This window comes from Misgurnus anguillicaudatus, chromosome 22 (assembly GCF_027580225.2).
Source record: "Misgurnus anguillicaudatus chromosome 22, ASM2758022v2, whole genome shotgun sequence".
Taxonomy (NCBI): domain Eukaryota; kingdom Metazoa; phylum Chordata; class Actinopteri; order Cypriniformes; family Cobitidae; genus Misgurnus; species Misgurnus anguillicaudatus.
Window position 1 is genome coordinate 52,257,018 of NC_073358.2, and position 23,704 is coordinate 52,280,721.

A 23,704-nucleotide genomic window follows, 5' to 3' on the forward strand; every position below is an offset into this window, starting at 1 on the left:
CCAGAGAAATGTAAAAAATATATCTTTGTTTACAATACTACATAAAAGAATGTACTGTATTGTCAAGTTGGTAAGTTTATTCCTTGGATGAGTTTATAACCAGCAATTTCCTTAAATCCTCATTTTGTTTAAAAGACTAACCAGAATGCCAAAAAAAAAATGTAGAGATAAAGATACAGGACATTATAGGTTATGTCTCTGTTTAACATCGACTACCTTTTCCTAGGAATTATGAAACAATAACCTAACATGATAAAGTTTGGGGTCTCTTGAGGGAAATGTTTTTCATGATTTAAAAAATCTTTTAATCTTAATGCATATGCTTGCATGTCTATAATTACTTTTGAAGGCAAGAAATAATTGTGCCAACATTCATTTCATTTATTAATTGTATTTAAACATGTTGAAATGGATGACTTCAAAGCCTAGATCATCTCAGCATGAGACCTCAAAAGCTGGGTAACTAAACTGATGGTGCTAAAAATAAGATTCATTTTGAAGTTACAACATTTTTTGTTATTACAAAATTTTAATGAGTATCCTATTATAAAAATTATGGAAAAGTATATGAATAAAGTATGAGTAAGTGAACCTAAACTTTTGAACGGAGTCAACAGTGAAGCACATGAAGCAGATATGCAAAGGTAAAGTGAGGTAAACTATTGCCTTTAATAAACTGAATTATGTAAAATTAAACCAAAGTTTGTGCTTTAATAAATTGAGCTGTGGTGCTCATGGGCCAGTGACAAGTATATAAATAAAACAAGTATAAAACAATCAAATCAAACTACTTAAACAAATTACTAATCCAAAACAGTTGAAAAGAATGAAGTGTCATCAGATTTAACTGTAAAAGAGATTAAATCAGCTATGACATACCATATAATTCATGCACATCACTTACATCAGCAGGGTTAAAGTATCTTTCCAACAATCTAATATAAACTTCATTTCTAAAGAGGTTTTATTCACATTTGTGATCCTGGACCACAAAACCAGTCATAAGGTTTTTTTTTAAATAAATAAGCTTTCCCATGAGGTTTGTTAGAATAGAACAATATTTGACTGAAATACAACTATTTGAAAATCTTGAATCTGAGGGTGCAAAAAAATCAGAATATTGTCCAAATGAAGTCCTTAGTAACACATACATTTTTATAATATTTATGGTAGGAAATTTACAAAAAAATCTTTATTTACTTAATATCCTAATGATTTTGGTATAAAAAATATATACTTTTGACCCATACAATGTACTGTTGGCTATTGCTAAATGAATGATAAATATGGCTGCAGTTTTGAGCAAGTACATTCTTATTGGTTGTAGTTGTAAGAGGGATGATGTGATTGGCTGCATTAGTGAGAAACTACATTTCATTAGTAACACTGGGAATGACAAAGGCTTGCGTCTCAATCAGCTCCCTTGTTCACTAGTCAGGGCACAGATCTGGAAGTCGGCCATTTTAAGGGCTCTCTCAATCACAAAATACTTCCAGTGCACTGGAATTTTTGTTCCCTAAAAATTCCCACAATGCAACGCAAAAACGAGTGAGCGTTGATGGCCCGTATGTTTCCTTACGGAAATCACATGACCTTTCCTGAAGCTCTCCAGTCAAAAATCGACTCGGAAGTCAACTCAATAAACTTCATGAAATGTGACAGAACTTATAAAGACAAATGTTTGTTTTAGTTTTGATATAATATAATATAATCACACATCACTAGACAGGAAGAGACCACAGTCTACTTAACAGTTAAATGTAATATTTCTCCAAATTTATGCACGAATATGTAAGAGAATAATGAAAGCGTTTTTCACATTTTTAAAATTTAAGCTGTTGGTTTGCCGGTTGTTTGATGAATAACAGCTGTGAATGATCACAACACGCTTAAACAGCCACGTCACAGGAAAATAAGTGAGCTAGAGTTACCAGTGCCCGAACCTGCGTACACAATATACTGATTTACCCCTTCAGGAGCTAGGGAGCGGATTGAGACACAACCAATATCACTGGTTTTATGTTGACATTAGCTGCAAATAGTACAGATCTGATTGGCTACAGTATTGAAAGAGTATGTTGTCATTGGTTGTAGCTGTGGGAGGAATGTCCATGTTTGACGGCTTTGATGGCCTGTTCAGGAACCAGACTGGGATCAGAGAGTATTGATGTGGAGGTGCAGAGCAGACGGAGTGAACTTAAAACAGCTAGACAAAGAGAGTAAAACATCAGTAAAACCAGCTAAACTAGAGACAACTCAGATTACAACAGGAATAGATGAGTGGGGGTCTGGAAAAGTGGCCAGAGATACACAATTTCAAGTTTGCATTTAAGGTATATATATTTCTGTAGTTTTTGTGTTCCCTAGGAATCAAACCCACACTTTTTGCACTGCTTAGGCAAATGCTTTACCAGCTGAGCTACAGCAATATCTTTAATGTTGCTTAAATGAGTTGATTTTTCACTGTGTGCACTGACCAACGCATGGTCTGCGAGTCAGAAATGTGAGATGTGAGCGACTCACTGGGTCTAAGTGCAGGCAGGGAGCAATGCTGGTCCATCCATGACAATGTGGTACGACACAGATCTTCTACACTGGCTGTAGACACCATACCATTAAAAGACTCAAACAGAGGTTCGATGATGATACTGAACTGAAAGAAGCTTCAGCTAAGGAAAGTCACCAGGTCACCAGCATCTTGTGCTATGGTTATTATGGTTAAACAGTTGTGCATTAAAGGATACAATCCAGAACTTCCAGTCTTGAAGAGTCTGGACCCTGACGTACTCTCTGAACTTCTCTCTCATGAGATCAAAACGCTGACGTGTTATTGGGACACCGGTCGCAGGGAGCTGCTGTTGATAAACGCTAGACACACATATAATGACATCATTAAAGAAACAGATCACACATACATGAAATATGTTCATGAGGAAGATGACTGACTTGATGCTAGAGTTGAGCGTGAGGATCTCATCTCGTAGTCTCTGAGCCTCCTCGTGGAGTTGAGCTCGCTCCTGCTGCATCTTACTGATGTACTCTGCTGTCTTCTGGAGCGTAGTGGCCTTACTGATCTAAAACAGACATGAACATAGATACACAACCCACATATGTGTTACTGTACATGTTATCGTATGTGTTACTGGACAGTACCGTATGTGTTACTGTACATGTTATTGTACATGTTACTGTATGTGTTACCGTATGTGTTACTGCACGTGTTCAGGTACATGTTACAGCATGTGTTACAGTATGTGTTACAGCAAGTGTTACAGTACATGTTACCATTTGTGTTACTGTACGTGTTACCGTACATGTTACTGTATGTGTTACCATATGTGATACTGTACGTGTTACTGTGTATGTTACCATGTATTTTACTGTATGTGTTACTGTAAATGTTACATGTTACCGTATGTGTTACTGTACGTTACCATATGTGTAACGGTACGTGTTACCATGTGTGTTACTGTATGTGTTACCGTGTGTGCTACTTTAAGTGTTACAGCATGTGTTACTGTACGTGTTACTGTACATGTTACCGTACATGTTACATGTTACCATACATGTTACATGTTACTGTATGTGTTACTGTACATGTTACCATATGTGTTACTGTTACGTGTTACTGTACATGTTACCGTATGCGTTACTGTACGTGTTACTGTGTATGTTAGCGTATGTGTTACTGTACGTTACCATATGTGTTACTGTACGTTTTACCATGTGTGACGTGTTACAGCACGTGTTACTGTGCATGTTACCGTATGTGTTACTGTACATGTTAACATGTGTTACTGTACGTGCTACCGTGTGTTACTGTAGGTGTTACAGCATGTGTTACTGTACGTGTCACTGTACATGTTACCGTATGTGTAACACGTATCTGTATGTGTTACAGCACGTGTTACTGTGCATGTTACCGTATGTGTTACTGTACATGTTAACATGTGTTACTGTACGTGCTACCGTGTGTGTTACTGTAGGTGTTACAGCATGTGTTACTGTACGTGTCACTGTACATGTTACCGTACATGTTACTGTACGTTACCATATGTGTTACTGTACGTGTTACAGCATGTGTTACTGTACGTGTTACCCTGTGTGTGTGTTACTGTACATGTTACCATATGTGTTCCTGTACATGTTATTGTACGTGTTAGCGTACATGTTACTGTACATGTTACTGTATGTGTTACTGTACGTGTTACTGTGTATGTTACCGTATGTGTTACTGTACATGTTACATGTTTCCATATGTGTTACTGTACATGTTATTGTACGTGTTATTGTACATGTTACTGTACATGTTACTGTATGTGTTACTGTACGTGTTACTGTGTATGTTACTGTATGTGTTACTGTACGTGTTACATGTTACTGTATGCGTTACTTTACATGTTACATGTTACTGTATGTGTTACTGTACGTTTTACCATGTGTGTTACTGTACGTGTTATAGCACGTGTTACAGCACATGTTACCGTACATGTTACATGTTACCGTATGTGTTACTGTACATGTTAGCATATGTGTTACTGTACGTGTTACCGTAGGTGTTACAGCATGTGTTCCTGTACGTGTCACTGTACATGTTACCATACATGTTACCGTATGTGTTACTGTACATGTTACTATATGTGTTACTGTACGTGTTATGGTGTGTGTTACTGTACATGTTACCATGTGTGTTACTGTACGTGTTACCGTGTGTATTACTGTATGTACAAGTTACTGTACCTTTACACTAGGCTGTGAGCTGAGGGTGGTCACCAGGCTGTGTAGCGTGTCAAAGCCAAGTTTGATGTTAAAGCGTCTCTTCTGTTCAGCAGAAATGTGCGTGATGCGTCGCGTGTCTGTCTGCTGGACAACACACACCATGTTATCAATGAAATATGTTTTCTGGACAGTGTTGGTGGTATAAATGTGTTCAAAAACACGTTAATATTTGTGCTTTACTCTTGGGGGCTCCCCATGTGTGTGTCCGGATAAGAAGTGTGATTCCTGGTTTTTCTCCGGGGGATTTGTAGGAGACGTCTGTCCCACATTTCCTGAAAAACTAACTGAAAATAGATTTCATTACGTTACATTACCTTCAAACAGGCTTTTTATCCGTGAAATCACATGGTTGTGTATATACAGTAATGTATGATGTGCACCTGTTAAACTGCTTCTGTCTGTAGGGGGCATCTGTACGGGTGAGAGTTTCTCTGTTTTCGGTGTGAGAAGAGGCGTTTGTTGTGTGAGGAGAGAGGAAATGGTGCTGCTATGGGCGTGGCCTGACATTGCCGGCTGACACTGTAATGATGTCATTGGTGGGATTCTTGTTGAGGCCCAAGAGGAACTGTGGGAAATCTGTGACACCCCTCGACCGCTGCTTGTTGGCTGTTATTGAAAAGAAAGTATACAGAAATATGTAAGGTACAATAAATGACAGCTCAGTTTTGGGTTTATGTTAATAATGTGCAAATAGATATCAGGTTGAAAAATATATGTATGAATATAAATATGTATAACTCTTTCCCTGTCATTGACGAGTTATCTGGTCATTTAAGTGAAAATGCTTCCTGCCAATGACAAGTTTTTACGGCAATCCATATTTCTGCTATTATCCACTAGGTGGCGCTCTTACCCAACTTATAAAACACTGAAGCATCCACTAATCGAAAAACAGTGAAACTCTGTGTATGTTTTGATCATCGCTCTGAATCTGATCTCTAGCAAAATTCCTTTGCAAAAATGCAATTATCTCAGCTTTATGCTCAAAAATTTTTTGAAAGCAGAGAGCAGTTTTTTCATTTGATGTATTGTACGTTTATATATTTAAAGAACATTTTCTGGAAGGCATTAAACTTTTGTGAAAATCATTAAAAATGCAGGCCCTGGCTGGCAAGTTTTTGTTAAAAAAAGCTGGCGGGAATTTATTTTTGCCCTTCCAGGCCACGGTAGTCAAACGATTAACCGTGATTAATCATGATTGACATAATCACAAAATAAAAGCTTGTGTTTGCAAATTTATGTGTGTACTGTGTGTAGTAAGTGTGAATATATATATACTGGTTTTATGTAAATTAAAAGTCACTTGTGTTTAGATCCACAGTCTTTGCCTGCTTTTGTCCACATGTTACATATACAATAATTATACACACATATATTATGCAAACACAAACTTTTATTTATGCTATTAATCGTGATTTATCGTTTGACAGCCCTAATTTCACATAAGAGCACATCTTATTATCATTGGTGTAATATTGATGTAATATTATTAAATAGTTTTTAAGATGTTAGGAATAATACAGTATTCATACTACAAAAACATGTAAACACGCTGACACTTACATGAGAGATTGCTGACGTTGACAAACCTGAATGATCAAAACTCAGTGATGGTTTTCCTACAGACAGAAGAATAAAAAATTATTACACATTCAAACTTTGGCAATAACTGGAAATGATATAAATGTTTGCAACTTTGTCACACTGGTAACATCAAAGTTTCTGAAATTTCAGACTGCAATGATATCATAAAAATATAAGTGTCACAATTAAGCAATTAATTTTAAAAAAATGATTCTAACTTGTTATAGATCATTAAATGTGACGTTATAGAGACAATCCTGCATTAGTTATAAAATTAAAAGTATAAACAGCATCTACATACGCTGAGATTTTGATGAAAGCAGATTGGCCAGACAGCTTGTCTGAGTAGGAGGAGCTGTAGCCCTGGCGCCCATTTGGGTTTCTCCCATTTTTTGCTTGTGCTTCACCGTTCCCGTGGCCACGCCCACCCGCTGCGGCACAGAGAAGCAGTGAGAGAGGCCGAGCGAGGAGACAGATGGGCTCGCTGTCGTGTGCTGGTACTCAACAGACATACACTTCACAGGAGGAAACATTTCATCCGAGTACCCGTGTCCCTGAGACCCGTCAGATGGCGGGCCGGTCACGGCAGAGCCCGTGTGGGTGATGACCGTAGACGTGGCGGCCTCGCTGCTCCGTGATTGGCTGGATGGATGTCTTTGTTTGAGGCAGGCCGTATGGTATTGGTAAGGGCTTTCCAGTGTCACGCCGCCCGGCATCTCCGTGGTTCCCATAGCAGTAGAGTGAGCGCTGAAAGACACGTGATGTCCGTATGATGTCATGCCGGTCGGGAGGTTCAGAGAGTGGTGAAATTCACTGATATATTCTGAGTGACCTTTGAATTTGGGTTCTGAAGTGTCACCACTGGGGTTAAAGGTCATGTTAGGGGTTATGGATTGGCGGGGGTAACTGTGTCCAGGTAGATGTACAGATGAGGAGGATTCAGGTAAACTTTCAGCTGATAGAGTGGGCTAAAATAAAAAGTGTAAACAAAAGCTCACGGTCTGGCCTCAAACCAATTTCAAATCAATTTCAACCAAATACAATAAAATAAAAGAATAAATAGTGTGTACGTGTGTGGTACCTGTGTGTGTGTGAGTGGATTTGTCACAGAAGCAGCAGAGTTTAATGTAAATGCTCCAGTGGATGAGCTCTCAAAGTAGCCAAAGTCAGAATAAGACATCTGCTCGAGCGGCTGTGCACGATAACTCAGGAAAATATCTGTAAAAATGGGTTAATCATGATATATTTAAATAAAATGCTACCACACCTATTAAGACCATTCAGACATCAGATCGAATCACAATTACATTTATTTGTTTCTAAGGTTATGGGCCCCTTTTTTAATGATCTAAGCGCATGGTCTAAATGGGCGTGTCCGAATCCACTTTTGCTAATTTAAGGACGGGAAAAATGGTTTGTGCGCCAAGCGCACGATCGAAAAGGGTTGGTCCTATTTTTTTTAATGAGTAATGGGAGTATTTTGGGCGTAACGTGCAATAAACCAATGAGAGTCTTATCTCTCATCCCCTTTAAAAGTCAGTTGCGCTGGCGCTATGTCTAATCCCTATTTAGATGACGGACTTTGTAAACTGAAAGGGCCCTATTTTAACGATTTAAGCGCATTGTCTAAAGCGCACAGCGCAACGTCTAAATGGGCGTGTCCAAATCCACTTTTGCTAATTTAACGACAGGAAAAATGGTTTGTGCGCTGAGCGCATGATCGAAAAGGGTTGGTCCTATTTTTTTAATGAGTAATGGGAGTATTTGGGGCGTAACGTGCAATAAACCAATGACAGTCTCAGCTCTCATCCCCTTTAAAAGCCAGTTGCGCTGGCGCTATGTCTAATCCCTATTTAGATGACGGACTTTATAAACTATAAAGCGGAGGAAGAAGATCCCCAGTTTAAGATTAATGTTAAATAATTGTGTTGTTTTTCAATTGTATTGAAATTGTTATTTTTTCATTAAAACCTTTAAAACCCGTTTTCCTTTAGTCATGGAAGTTAAAAAGCAGACTTTTAATTGCTTTAAATGTATGGCTATCCAATATCATCAAAAAATCATTTACAAGTATGTAAGAAAAGGTTTACTGTAAAAATAATTTATTTCTAACAAACAGGAGAGAAAGAATTTACAAACGGATCTCCGCACGTTTCAGCACTTGGACAGCGTCACAAGTTTTTTTAAGCATTACTTAAAAATGTTTCTCATCTCACCATATCCACAGGTACAGAGTCATCATATACAATAAATCCGTAAGCATTTATTTACTTACCAGGCTACAGGTGAAGCAGCTCTTTGTGCCTTCTAACGTCTCATAATTAGTCCTCATTTATGTCCAAGAGACTCAATAATAATCTTTTACATTCAATCCTTCAATCTTTTTATATTTGAAAAGCGTTTTTGTGCTGCTGCGCATTCATGTGTGTGATAAGCAAACCCGCGTTGTCGTCCCGTTATAGGCGCATATTACTAATGCGCTCTTTAAATAACAAAAAAACACATTGCGCCATTGACTTTAGACTGTAGACCAGGTTTTTGTTGTTCAATGGCGTAGTCTATTTTAGTTGCCTCAAAATAGCAACGCGCCAACAATGCGCCTGAACACACCTCGATTTCAGACCAGAACGCCCATGGGTGCAAACGGGGGCGCAGATGCATTTGCTATTTAAACCATGTGGCGCTAAACGTGAAAATTATAATTGCGCAGAGTCGAAACTAGCAAAAGACACTTGCATCACACATTGCGCTGGGTTTATGATAAAGCCCTATGTTTTTTTCTCCCGAACAGGCCCAAAAAGACCCGCGTGTGCATGGAGTGCTTTTCCAACCCCTTCTTTGTTTGCCGAGAGTGTTAACAACATTGTGTGACTGGCGATAGGTACATTTTCGTTGAAACAGACCTGTTAATCAATTTTGAATGCACATTTTAGCATTTACCTTGGTGTCATCGTCAGACAACAAATGAAAATAAATGTAGCATCGGGCCAAATTGGATGCGAGGCTATCGGGTTTCTTTCTGTCTGACTGGTGCGTGTGGTGCTCCAGACTGCAAACATGTTACATTCAGGTTAAAAAAAATGCCAGTCAGTTGAACTTTTTTTCTCGGGTTTGTCTCGGGATGGGTCTTTCTTTCAAAAAATTACTTATCCACGTCGGGTTCGGGTAAACAGTGATTCGGGTCATTTTGGGTCGAATACATTTCTTTGGACTACACCTTACAAAAGTTGATTTTGCATACTATAAGCCCTCTAATGCACACATATATACTAAACTGCAACATATTTAATGTTTGTGAATTAAATGTTTGCCTACTGTGACCAGGTCTTATGATTTGTGAGTTTTGTCAGCTGATCATGAACACACAGCTACTGAACTGGAATGAACTTCTCGAATGAGAAAAGAAACTTATTTATTATCCTTCTGGTCATCTCTTTTACATTAACATCCCTCAGGAGCCACATCAAATAAAAACATCTCCACTGTTTGGTAAACCAAATACCCAAAACTTGCGCAAGTGAACTTCTGAACCTCCTTATAGTTCCCTAAAAATATCATGCAGTACAAACACTTATGGTTGTGCAAAAATAATTATTTGATATCAAACTGAATCTATTACATGCATTATATAATGTATCAGGATCTAAATATCCTAATTGTATTTACTGATATGATAAAACATCTAAGTTTTTAGATGACTGCAAAAATGTCTGGATTAATTATGATTAATTATTAAATGCTAGTACATTAATTTATAATAATTAATTTATAAATACTGTAGCATCTTAAAAACAGATACAAAGTAACAGAAGAGAAATGACTGTTTTCACAAAAAAGTACAGCAGCCGCGATGAATAAGGATCAGATAGGACAGCGGTCCACAGTCTATAAACTGAACAGTGAAGAAGAGGAATGACAGTGTGATGAAGACTCACCCGGTATATCCATCAGATCATCTAGACTGGGCTGTAGAGGTGTCAGGCCAGGCTGAATCATATCTGCATTACTGGTGTAAGCTTATGTGACAAAAATAAAACATACACAAATCACAAATGTGTGTGTGTGTGTGTGTGTGTGTGTTCATTTAAAGTTCCTTGTTTTGGGTTTTGGTGGTGTCATAAGACTACTAAGCTCACTTATTCATTAAACTTTACAGCACACCGGGCAGACAGGACATGAGGATAAGTAAACAATAGGAAAAAAATTGTGTAAGGAAGATTTCTCTGAGGATTTCTTGCGCAGTACTGACTGTTTTGGCGATCTTCGCTCCACAGGTTGGGCTTCTGGGTCATAGTGAACAATGTGTCCGAGATGTCCGACAGAAAGCAGTCCAAGTCGAACATGTGCACTTCCTCTGATGCGGCCTCAGGCTCTGGATAAATCTGATTGGTCCATTTTTCCAGCCCCGCCCTGCAGACAGGCCCCTACGGAGGATAACAAAACCAAGACACACATTGACTCTAGTGTTGAAAGAGCAACGTTTTATGGATGTTGATGCTGAAGTTTGTTTTGCATTGTTACATTGTTGCTTACATGCTTAAATGAGCACACCCCTCTTAAACAAGACTGTCAATCTCATTCATGTCTATAGATCAAACGCTGAGGGATGAGTTGCAGTTTAATACTTTACAGTACCTTTAGACTGTCAATCTCATTCAAACTTTTCGAAACTTGTACGAACCCTGACAAAGAATATTTGGCACAGAAATACTCGGTTATACGTCGGTTATAACTGGTTTTTAAACTTTGCCTACGTTTAGCCTGAGAAACCAACTTTAACAAAGTGTAAATAAGTTGGAATGCATGAAATAGCAATAATGTAAAACAAAAAGGCAAATCTGACCTTCTACTCACAGCTTCTGTCTCTGTTATACCTGGACAGCTCCAGTGTTGCTGGTTTCTCTAGTCTAGGACTAAACCTTCTCATATTTATAGGGATACCCAGAATCACACAAGTGGTAATGTTTACGTCTTTCCTGAAGGCTGCCTACGTTCAAATTTTCTTTCTTTTTTCTTACACACAAAGGGTGTCAAATTATAGCATTGGTTGTGTGGTGTGTTTGTGAACAGAAATGAGTCCTGTGTGTGTATGTGGGTCTCCGTGCTTACGTGCTAGCTTTTAATGACAGCAGTTTAATGGAAATGTGTAAAAGTCAGAGACCCCCTGCCCGATCCATTATGTTTTCATTTCTCTCTTTTTCTCCAGGCCGTATCAGCGAGGCGGACGGCTCTTTTGTTCCTGACCCAGTTCCTGCTGTCACCCTCACGTGTGGAGTCAGAGAGCAAAACCCATCGCCTCCTACTGGTACACTGACACACTGCACCCTAATGTCAAACCCCTATAGGGTTAACAGGAGCATCCCTGCATCTGGATTATACTGTATAGTGAGTTTACATCAACAAGCAAACTTACTTTTCATATTTACCCAAACAGCATCAAAGTAGTCTCCTAAATGGTTATATCATAATGACAGTATATTGCATTACGAATGCTTTGAAACTGAAATTAAAATAGCATGCTTCAAAACAATGTCTTTTCATAGGGTGTCCTTCGCTGGGTTAAAGTGGTTTTAGATAGTCTTCCAGTCAGACAAGCTGATTTGTTAGCTCTAAAACCAGCCAACAAACCAGTATAACCAGACAGTAAACTATTTGGGAGAAAAAAGATATGAGGAGTTCAGATGCAAAACCCTCTAAGTGCGTCTAACACATTTTCTTATAAATGAGCATTTTTATTTGATTCTTATGTTTGTGTGTAGTATTTGCACTTTAATGCCAATGAAAAGGTTATTATACCCTCTAAGTGCATGCAAAAAATCCACATCTTTGGACAAGACATAGTAAACAGTTGCAAAATCACTAAAACATTACAAATGATGAAAATCAGAGTGGAAAAATTACAGAAGCATGTGGCTGTATATTATAGTTGCATTCAGGTCCAAGTACTCACAAGGGACCTAAGTTTGAATGTGATCTACTTAGTGCTGGGCAACGATTAATAAGTGAGTTTTTGCATAATAAATATGCGTGTGCTGTGTTATTATTTTGCATATATAAATACACACATATTTATGTATATATTTAAGAAACATTTACATGTGTATTTACATGTGTATCATATTTATTTATATATTTAAATATTCTATATTATATATATAAATTAAAAAATTGATATATAAATAAAAAATTATGAAATGTATGTGGGAAATGTATTGTGTTTAAATGAAAAATTTCAAAAAATTGTATGCGATTAATCGCAACTAATCGTTGCCCCCACTAGATCTACAGTCGTTTCCCAATAGGGCTGGAGCTATCGATTATTTTAGTAATCGAGTATTCCACTGACTATTTAATCAATCAATCGAGTAATCGGATAACAAATACATTTTCTTTAATAAAGAAAAATCCTTAATATACAAAAGAAAATAAAACAGGTCTCTAAAAATGAACTAATTTGTTTCATTCTTTTAAACAGTTAACATTTTAATATTTACATTTTTTAAATGTATCATTTAGTATAATATATATATATTTATAAAACGGTTAGTTCCAATCCTTGATTCTGATTGGTCAATAGGTGTGCTTTATTCACAATAAAACACTGCTATGACCGGTTCACCCAACGGTTTTGTTTAATATCACTGCGCCCTTAGCAACACCGTTAGCAACACATAAACATATGATGAGACAAAGTCTGAGAACAGTTTGTTGTTTTTATTTGAGCTTTCATGTTGTTGTTCGCAGTCAGGGACTATTTTTTCTAGCAGAAGGAATGCTTTTATTGATTTAACTTCATGAAAGTTGCACTAATATTTTTTTCACTTTAATATTGTGTGGTAACCGTTTTATAAAAGCAATAAGGTACGAGAGGCTGTGCTGTATTGTGAATAAGTAACGGCTGAAGGGCGTTGTTAGGCACGACGCGAAGCGGAGTGCCTGCAACCCCTTCAGCCGTTACTTATTCACGATACAGCACTTGCCTCGAGTATATATATAAATTATACTAAATGATACATTTAAAAAATATAAATATTAATATATAATATATATAGGGCTGTCAATAGATTAAAATATTTAATCGCGATTAATCGCATGATTTCATGAGTTAACTCGCGATTAATCCAAATTAATCGCACATTTTTATCTGTTCTAAATTTAGCTAAATGTAACACTCCTACTCGAGCGATATTGCTTAAATATATTATATATATATATATATATATATATATATATAAAAAATAAAATAAAATATAATATACATATAAAATATAATATATATTTCCCAATCTATCTGTCTTCAGTCACTGTTTACAGTCCTTTCAATATCCTAATATATTTGCCAAACCTCATGTAACCGGGTAAAAATCTCTTTCAGCTCGACAACTGAAATCCGATAAACGTGCACTCATCATTCATCCAATTCGTCTTTAATGCACTTAGAGGACTTTGCTTAAAAATCATGTGGCGTTTAATGGATTCTGCCAATAAATGGCCAGAGATTAATCAGATTTGTTTGTTTGTTTATTTATTTATTGATCAGGACAATGTCCAGTTACATTAAAAAGATGGCTGGACCAGATTTAGCATTAAGCTACTTTCCATCTGTAGTCCTAAAGAACAATCCTTAATATACTAAATTTGAAGTATTTGAAAGTATTTGATGAATATATGCAGAGAGCATAAATTGAATGCATTTTCCCCCAAACTGAACAATAAAGTCTAAAGTACACTGCTGATGCTATGGAACTGAACTGCATATAAATTTCTATTCCTATCTGCTGCCAACCTTGTACCATAGTACCAGTACAGTAAAATGCATATCCACAACACCTCAGGGGTGTAAAACAGCATTTTAAGAAAAACAAAATGAGCTGCCGCTTCACATCTTTCAGTATGTGGGTCAGATTTGATTAAACAGCATTAAAGCCTGAACGTGCATTTATTTGGCCATCTGATGGAACAGAAGGAAAGATTAACACGTTTTGTCGTCGAATGCATCAAATGGCTCACTTTCTCACCAATATCAGGGCCGTGACGCACGCGAATCTGCGCGTTTGTGTTTCCTCACGTGTTTCATACGCCGTTCATTTTTTGAGGGATGCAACATCAGAGAGGAAGCGATTCATAGAAATTGTACAAACATGAACTGAACTCCTAACCTACTAAACACTATTTAATCAATAATGACGCTGGGTCACTACCAGTGAGAAAGCAACAAGAAAGATCTAGAAACAAAGACATTACCGCATTACTATGAGGGCAAATTTCATCACTTTAGCATGTCTTACCTTCTGTAGCATGGACAGCAGATCTTTGTTCTTCTGAAGCTAAAACAACAACAAATGTTTAAGATGCAATGAATTGTGATTCTAATCAGAATTAATCCAACGTTATACCTATATAAATGAAAGATATGCTTTAAAGCAGCCTTAGTGGAAAACATTTCAGTACAGCATCTTACATTTCATAAATTAAAAATTAGAAAGTGAATTGAAACATCTAAAGCATCTTTTAATAATGAGGTCATGATGTTAAATGTCAATGAATATAATGGGCTTTCTCTGAATACTGAACCTTGGGTTCTTTATCTCGAGTTGCCCCATAGAGTTTTGTAATATCATCTCAACAGATAAACATGCTTTTACATCACTTGCTCAGATATATCAAGAAAGAGAACTGTATGGATTTCACCTAAAAAAATCCTAGTAAAAATCATTTTCCATGTGGAGAGGAAAGTAACTTTATATCTGAGATATTGGGTGATGTTTGGCCTTGAGATCGAGATGATGGATAGCACAGCACTGTTGGGATGAAGAGGTACAGCAGCTCCCCCTTCTGTCATTTACAAAATCTTTGTGACTTGTGTTACCAAACAAGAAGTAAATATCGAGTCAATTCAGCAAAATTTAATGCAAATATGGGTGATTCTTGCGAAATTAGACTTATGAGGTGTCATGAAACATTCTGATAAAAAAGTAAATGCAAAGTAAGAGTATCAAAATAAGAAGCATACAATTACAAACATCTCTTCGTGTACTATTTTGCACATGATTTCAAATGACATCATCAAACCAATTTTGTAGTTTTTTCCACATTTAAGGGGAAAATTTTCATTACCACAACGTGTTCATGACTGGATTTGGGTTCTTTGACATGGAAATATTTGTAATTAAAAAATCTAAAAATTAAAACCTTCAGTGCATGTTATACTATAAACATTTGAAGAGTTTCGTTGCAAAATGAGATAACCACCATTTTTTTAATTGTTCAGAAATCTCGTTTTTTGGTTGTGCATTCCAATTAATTTCAATTCAACTGCAGTTGGTTTGTTTTGATTTAAACCTTTATAACTTCAAAAAATACAGCTAGGTAGCACCATAAAACAAAATAATAACATGATAACATAATAATAAACATGTTTTGACAAAAATGTTAGAAAATGGATTTATCTCTTTTTGCAACGAAACTCTTCATTTACAGTAAAGAAACATGTGGTATTTGGTGATCATAAATGCGTCCAAGAAAAATTTTCTCATCCTCCGCAACAATTTTCAATCATTATTTAAGCCCTCAAGAAACTAACATTTTCAAAAAAATAAAAAAAATGTTGGAAGGGACATAATTGACTGTGACACTCAAGATGGCTACCAGGTAAGCAGTTCTTATTTTTCTCTCCAGATAAAAGTTGAAATTTGAAACTTTTTGGTTCTCATTACCGAAACATGAGTTTGTAAATGCATATATTTAATGTAATATCATGTTAACTTGCGGTAATGATAATTTTTTATAATGATAATCTAAAAAATGTAAATAATTCTATAGGAAATATTTTTTAAATCCTCTAAAAATAATGGTTATAGTAAGTTCAGACCTTAATCTTATATGTGCAAAAAAATGGCTTCAAGGGCTTTTTAAAAAAAACTGATGCTGGACACCTTCTAAGTCTGGATTTCGTGAGAATCACCCGTATATGCATCTGCATTTCTCAATAAAAATCCTATACTGGTTTATACAGGCCATGTTGATGCTAGCAGGTAAATATTACTGGGAGGAACACCGGCAGCTGGTTTATTAATATAAGAATTCATTTTGTATGCGTCTGTTTTTCAGCATGCAGAAATGCCTCACGCCTGCCCCCAAAAAAGATTACTGAATAGAGTATCAATGGCACTTTTCTGATCATCTTTGCATGCATTAACAGCTCATTCTGATTTCATAACAATGCATCACCAGTAAAACAGATCTTAAGTTTATTACTTACATAAAACGCTCATGTTACAGTGATATTTCACTGCTTGTGGTGAATAAAGATGCAGAAAAACTAAGGCAACCCTTTTCCATACAGATTATTTGTGGATATTTACAATATGCTTTATGCACATCATCATGAAATATTGTACACTTACTCGTTTCTTATAGTAAATCCTCCATTTGTGATACTCTTTGATGACCACCTCGATCCGTCTCTTCCAGTAGCTGCCCTCCAAAACAATCGCCTGAGAACATCACATGTGTCAAACATTCAGATCAACACTGCTGTGATAAACCAATCTCAAGGGTTAATTACAGATATAATTGACAGATCATCCCTCAACTATTTGCTGGTATGATGTGTGGATTAAACGTGTTGTTTATCCCTGAGAACAGCTCACCTCAGGTTTGCCGTGTGCATCGGCCTCCGTGCCTTCCAGTGGAGTAACAAATCCACACACAGGATTCTTCCTTTTCTCCACATCTGACACAAACACAAGTATAAGATATAACCAGAATTCATTCTTCTTTACAAAAACATAAGCAATGCTTGCTCGTGCAAAACTCACTACTATAATGTATGGTTATAATGTTGCTGCTGTGTGTGGTTTACACTTTCCACATGATGAATGTAACTTCTGTTCATTAGACATTTTACAAAACAAACATGAGACGAGTTATAGCAGTAATAAACCAGAGTTAACCAACACAACAAGAGACTCACACTGAATAAACCAAGCCCTCCAGATGCCATTATTCAGACGAATTTTATCCCTCCACAGTAACCGCAAACCTTTGAAAGACTTCCACTTGGGAGAAACAAGTTTCCCACTGTGAAAAAAAACAAAAATTGAATTCAGATTAGTTTCATGTCATTGACATTTTATTATTTTTTAAATAAATTGTCAAATGTTTGCCTACCATATGAATAGACAGCTTACATTAACTACACTTGTGTGCGCTCCTTGTGATGTCATAAGGAGCTCTTATTATAATAATACCACCCCTTAATCTGCACTATCCAATCACAGCACAGCCATTTAGTGCAGAGAGAAAGAGAAAGAAAATAATTGACAGCACAATTGAGTTTCAATTGCAACAAACCACCACCACCATTGCGATCAGTGTTTGAATTTCATCAGCTCATTTGCATTTTAAAGGTCACACCCAAAACGACACATTTTTCCTCGCAACTACAAAGTGGCAATTTTAACAAATTATCCATATGGTATTTTGAGCTAAAACTTCACATGTGTACTCTCGGAACATCACACCAAAGATTTGGATTGACATCTTAAAAAAAGTCTTGTAACATGGCCCCTTTAAATAAAACTCAGAGGAGACTAGGACAGATATTTCGGGAGAGTTGTGAAATTGTCCTTTCCTCTGTAAAAACATGTTTTTTCTCCAGTAATGTGACAGACAGAGAGAGACTGTGTGTTCAGACAGGATCATTTCATCAGACTAATGCAGTGACACAGCTGCCCATCTGCCAATATACTGACAACACTTGACACCATCTACTGTCTGATGTGGTGCAGTTAACCTCGAAAAACACCAGACGAGTCAACTGTGAGGGTTGTGTTCACTCGGTTGCTAAGAACCCAGTGAGAATGATCGTTGAAATGTTTAAAGTGACGTGAAAAGTTTCCAGAAAAACATCACTGATTCAGCTTCATTAACCTGAGGGTAAAAACAATTCTGTTTCCTGTACATTCAACTGCTGGGATACCACATCTGAAGTACACCGTCAGAACAAATGGTCAAAGTATGATCACTGGCAGTCACTGGTGTGGTACCCTTTCATGAAGTACACCTTTCCTTTGCATCTAAAGAGTTGATATTATTAGTAGCTCAGATGTACATATTGGTACCAAATGTAAACACATCTGTACCTAAATGGTACATATCAGTGGTGAGGCTATAGGGCCAGGGTGGCACTGGTTCCATCAAATTGACGGCTGGCCCACCCAGTCAAAAGAGACACAAATTAAAAGCAAAAGAAATTGTACATAAATGATAATAATCTCTTTAAAGGGGACATTTCACAAGACTTTTTAAAGATGTAAAATAAATACTTAAAACGGGCAGTTCTGGTTCTTCATTCTGATTGGTTGAAACGCGTTCTAAGCCGTGATAAAATACACCGGTAACCTCACGGTTCAGACCACATTACATAAGTATCACTGCGCCACTGTTGCTCCGTACTGATTTATGAAAATAAATACCAGAGTCTTTAATCATATTTTTAATTTGTCTACAATTGCACAATTAATGGCGATATCCAAAAAATGTCAATAAATATTGTTGAGTCAGTTCGTCGATAAAGAGAAAATGTTGTCTGAGGAGTTTATAACTCAAGTCCATACGTCCGCTTTTATCCACTGGGTGGCGATCTTACCCAATTTAAACACTGACGCATTCACTCAACACTGAAAACAGCGTGTTTTCATCAGGCCCTGAATCTGATCTCTTACAAAAGTTTTTCACAAAAATGGAATTATCTCCGCTTTTACAAATGAGGGTAGGATGAAATGTTTTTTGTTTGTTTTTGTTTGAAAGCAGATGGTCTGTTCTTTCATTTGATATTTTATGTTTATTTAAAGAAGATAATTTTTCTGCAAGGCATTAAACTAAAACTGGGTGGCAACTTAAATGTTAATGTATAAATTAGATGAATGGTGATTTATAAAATAAACACTACAGTCTTAAATCATATTTTCATTGTGTCTTTGCTGCGTCTGTGTTGGTTGGGAACTGCGCTCTGTTTCAGTCACACTTGATTCTGAGGAACTACTTTGTTTGGCAGAAGAGTAATATTTGTACTAATATAATTACAACTTATTTGTGTTTTATTTTATAAAATCCCGCTATGGTTAGGCATATGAAGTAACCGTTTTATAAATGCAATAAACCCCTCGAAGCAGTGGGGTTACAGTGCATTTTATAACAGCTAAGGGGGTTTTAGGCACTCCACTTCGCGATGTGCCTAACAACGCCCCTTAGCTGTTATAAAATGCACTGGTAACCCACTGCTTCTAAAGGCTTATTGCTTTATTTAGTGTCCCTAGAGTGCGTATATGAAGTCTTAGCCCAAAATACACCAGAAATCATTTATTATAGCATTGCCACTTTGTAGGTGTGAAAAAAATAGCCATTTTGGGCAAAAATTCGTTGTTAACAATTAAACAAATTTAAACAATTTGAGCGCAAGACGATGTTTAAGTGAGCTGTTCTCTGTACTTAAATGGACAAACACTCATAAGTGCACAAACGGAGATGCGCATTTCAAAAAGCATGCAAACACAGAATCTCTCTGCGCTTGACAGGACACATACAATCTAAATGATCTAAAAAAAAACACAGTCTTGGCACGTAATCTCATAAAATCAGTCAGTTATGTCTTAAAGTGAACGCAAACAGTTCAGAAAGAAATCAGATGTGCGTCAGTATACTGTAAGGATCCGTGCTTATTCGGTCTTAAAGTGGCAGTACCCTTAAGAAATCTGCTTACAGGTATGTTTATATTATGTTAATCAATCAACAGAAAACAAAAGAAAAATCACTTCTGCATCTATAAAAAGATGAATTATATTTCATTTAAACAATGAAGAAGACAGTGTTATTATTCATTTGAATCTTACTATACTTTATCTGTAACTTTTGTTCTTTTTTATTTCCTTATGCTTATAATTTATTGATTTGGGTTTTTTTATTTCCATTTTTTGCTGATCCAAAAATGATTCGAGAGAAATCAACAAAGAAGCCAGCACACTGATAAAATGCTCCAAATATAATTTAACAGTGCAACATTTCGACCTTCAGGTCTTTATCGGGCACTATATCAAAAAGTTAACAGATCACCTTTATAAATAAAAAACAGGTGTAAGTATTTTGATAAATGATAAAGAAGATATTTTGATTAATGATGGTAATCATAAACAGTCGATGGGACCCATTGAATTCCATTGTATTTGTTTTTCTTACTATGGAAGTCAATGGTTACAGCTAGGGCTGTGACGGTGGCTGTATTTTACCACCCCGATGGTAGTGCACTGCGGTGGTTATAGAATATGTGTGTGTGTGTGTGTGTGTGTATGGACATTGATGCATAGGCTTATATATAATGCATGCATATATTTTAAAATGTAAAAAATGCCGGGTTCACAGGCACCGGTTTCTTTTCGCCCTGGTGGGTGCTCGTCACCACATCAAGCAATGCTTAGGTTACTTTGCAACGACAGATGCTCTGGAGCGCCCATGCACTTTGAAAAGGAGGAAGGCGGTGTGGTCAAGTTTTCCGTGTGGTTTTAGACACAAAATGTGAAGCAAATGAGCACATGTGCTTGGCCCAGCTCCGGGGCACCCACGGAATCTGCGCCTATGTTGGTGCTAACACTTCCATCCGTAAAACAACACTTGGTTCTAGTGAGAAATCCTTTTGGGCTTATAATGTTTCCTAAAAACACGTTCTGATAGTGTACTGGTAGCGTACATTGATTTCTCACAACCTTGTGTGACCAAGAGAGAATATCTTGCCTCGTTGTTCCGTCCCCAAGCCAGCGAGTCATCAGTTGCCTCCCCTTGCAAATAGCGCACTTACTCTGAGTCTGCTGGCCGTTTGCGTTTACCTGAACTTGAAGACATCTTGTTGTACGAGATTGTAATTTATATTTTTTGTGACGTGCACACCACCTCGGGTCCCACTCCCACATCACCACTGCGGTTGTGCAATGATTATGACAACCGTCACAGCCCTCTGTGTGTTTACCATTATTTATCAAAATATCTTCTTTTGTGTTTATCAGAAAAAAACTCATACAGGTTTGTAACAACATGAGGAGGAGAAAATGATGACAGAATTTTCATTTTTTGTGAACTATCCCTTTAAGCTTTTCATGTGTATTATAACAGCAAATCAAAGCTTTTTAGCCCAATATACACATCAAGTTTTCAATGAAACCAGATCAAATAGGACAGTTTGGTTTAAAGGGTCTAAATTGGATACTGATATAATAAATGCAACATTCATAAACACAGAACTTATTGGTTAGATGTCTGAAAATGACCCTGCTTTCTGTGTTGTAATATCATGGGTTAAAAAAGTAAGATTGTTATTTGAAGTTACTCTAAGCCCAGTTACTCTGTAACTCTCACCCTGTCTGCTGTCCAACTCCTGTCAAAGTCCAGATTTCACAGCTGTTTCGAAAACAAGCACTGAATGCTGAAAGCGACTGTTTCTCTTTAAGATAGCACTTTATAATGACTTTCACATTATCAAACATTACAGCATTCATGTGCTTTCAACAAATGTCATGAGTCTAAGTCAAGAACCCTTTTAAGAGGTGCAGGCAAACCAATGCTTTAAAATAAATATTAATACAATTGCATTGACATCAACAAAAACTTTATAAGAGCAAATGCAAAATGTGGTAAAAAAAAATGCACATATATTCCAGACAGATGTTGACCAGGTAAAAGTTGAACAGATTTGTTTTGTACATTTGTAAAGTAGCTACCAAGGAAGTGCACTTTCAAATAAAACATTACATTTGTTTTTTGACTGGTCTGGTATGAGTGGCTTAAAGTTACAATTGTTCTGATATCTTAGTTCTTTAAAATTATTATTTATTTTATATTATCTATTATATAATTTTGGCACACTAATAGAAGATAAACAAATTCAATTTCTATTGAATCATTTATTTATAATGGAAAAATGTTACATTCATAAATGTAAATATATGAAAATAAAGCTAATGTTTTCTGTTTTTTATTGTACATCTTTAAGTAAAGTAATATTGAAAAGTGTAAGGTTATTTAACCTATTGAAGGACTTTATACTTTTAGAACAACCTGAAGTTTATTTTAACCTTTTGATTATTTTATGTATTTATTTCTTTTTGCCTGTGTTTTATTTACATCTTCCTTAAAACTGTGCTTTGTTCGTTGAGACTATTATTTTACATTATATTATGTTTTTGCCTTATTGTAATTGTCTGTTAATGCACAAATTTGTAAAGTACACTGTAAAACTTTTTGTTGTAGCTATGCAGCTGTTACAGTAACTTACTGTAGATTTAAATTGATTTTATTTAAAGTTAAATTAACAAGTCTTTGTCTTTACAGAATTAAACTATAAAATAACAGCCTCATGCAAAGCATTGTTGGAACCAGAAATTCTCATCAACCTTTTTTCCTTCAGATTTTGTTTCCCAGAATGCTTTGCATGAGGCTCTTGTTTTATTCTGTAAAGATAAAGACTTTTTAATGTTTATTTAACTTTGAACAAGCTGTTGCCAGTAAATAACATCAATTTAAAACTACAGTAAGTTACTGGCAAACAGCTGGCAGTAGTACTGTAATTTCTACAATAACAAAAAAATAACAGTGTAGCTAATAATACAGGTTCCCAGAAGTTAAAAGAGTTTACCACACACTATATTGACTGTAAGGTATGAATGTTTACCTGTATGCCAGTGTCATGCACTCAAACAGCCGGGTAAGTGAAGGGTCAATGTTGAGACGTCTGGAGCTCAATGAACCGAAACTGTACGTCTGGCAGGTCGCTTTATTAACACTCTCAATATTCTCATAATGATAAAAAGCTGCTCTTCTCCTCCTGACTGAGTCGCTGTGTGGAGAGGAGACCATGAAATGTCCGCTGTGGATCACCTGAGTCCGCCGGACCGATCCGGATTCCACACCTGCGTCCACAGTGGGTAAACGGTCATCCGGATCCGAATCAGACTCGGATTCCTGTCCTATGTGATCCGGCTCCGCCGTGTCAGAGTACTCGGGCTTTGCCATCGCAGCTAAACTGTTTATTCTCCAGATGGTAAAAAGCAATGCTGTATCTAAAAGGCTGAGGACACACCTCAACTCTACTGCTGCAGGTCAAAGATCAAGCGCGTGTGTTGTTGATACGACCTATCTGGTCAAACTATCTGGTTAGTCGTGAGCTGTTTCTGGCTTCACCTCTAAAGGCGGTTTAAGCCCCACACACAGTTATGTAAGTGTCTGTCACAGAAATTGATCTGCAGGGATATGTTGAGGATATTATTAGTAACGTTTTGTTTGATTACTAAAT

The 23,704-nt window shown here is 36.6% G+C and overlaps 1 protein-coding gene across 2 annotated transcripts; it reads right to left on the bottom strand.

Annotated features, from left to right (window-relative positions):
- Positions 1-650: 650 nt before the first annotated feature.
- Positions 651-23,615, bottom strand: mlxipl (MLX interacting protein like). 2 transcript variants are annotated; one of them, XM_055198186.2, is made up of 17 exons: positions 23,084-23,615; positions 17,339-17,445; positions 17,016-17,098; positions 16,770-16,859; positions 14,652-14,690; positions 10,613-10,787; positions 10,299-10,379; positions 7,445-7,581; positions 6,665-7,331; positions 6,343-6,398; positions 5,160-5,385; positions 4,960-5,063; positions 4,741-4,860; positions 2,947-3,074; positions 2,745-2,868; positions 2,524-2,653; positions 651-2,206 (listed from the first exon to the last, which is right to left on the bottom strand). In XM_055198186.2, exons 1-17 carry the CDS (start codon positions 23,422-23,424, stop codon positions 2,082-2,084), a joined length of 2,733 nt encoding a protein of 910 aa, XP_055054161.2. In that variant the 5' UTR covers positions 23,425-23,615; the 3' UTR covers positions 651-2,081. The 2 variants fall into 2 exon arrangements, with proteins under 2 accessions (XP_055054161.2, XP_055054160.2); XM_055198185.2 differs by having other exon boundaries at positions 4,741-4,863.
- Between the last annotated feature and the right edge of the window lie 89 nt (positions 23,616-23,704).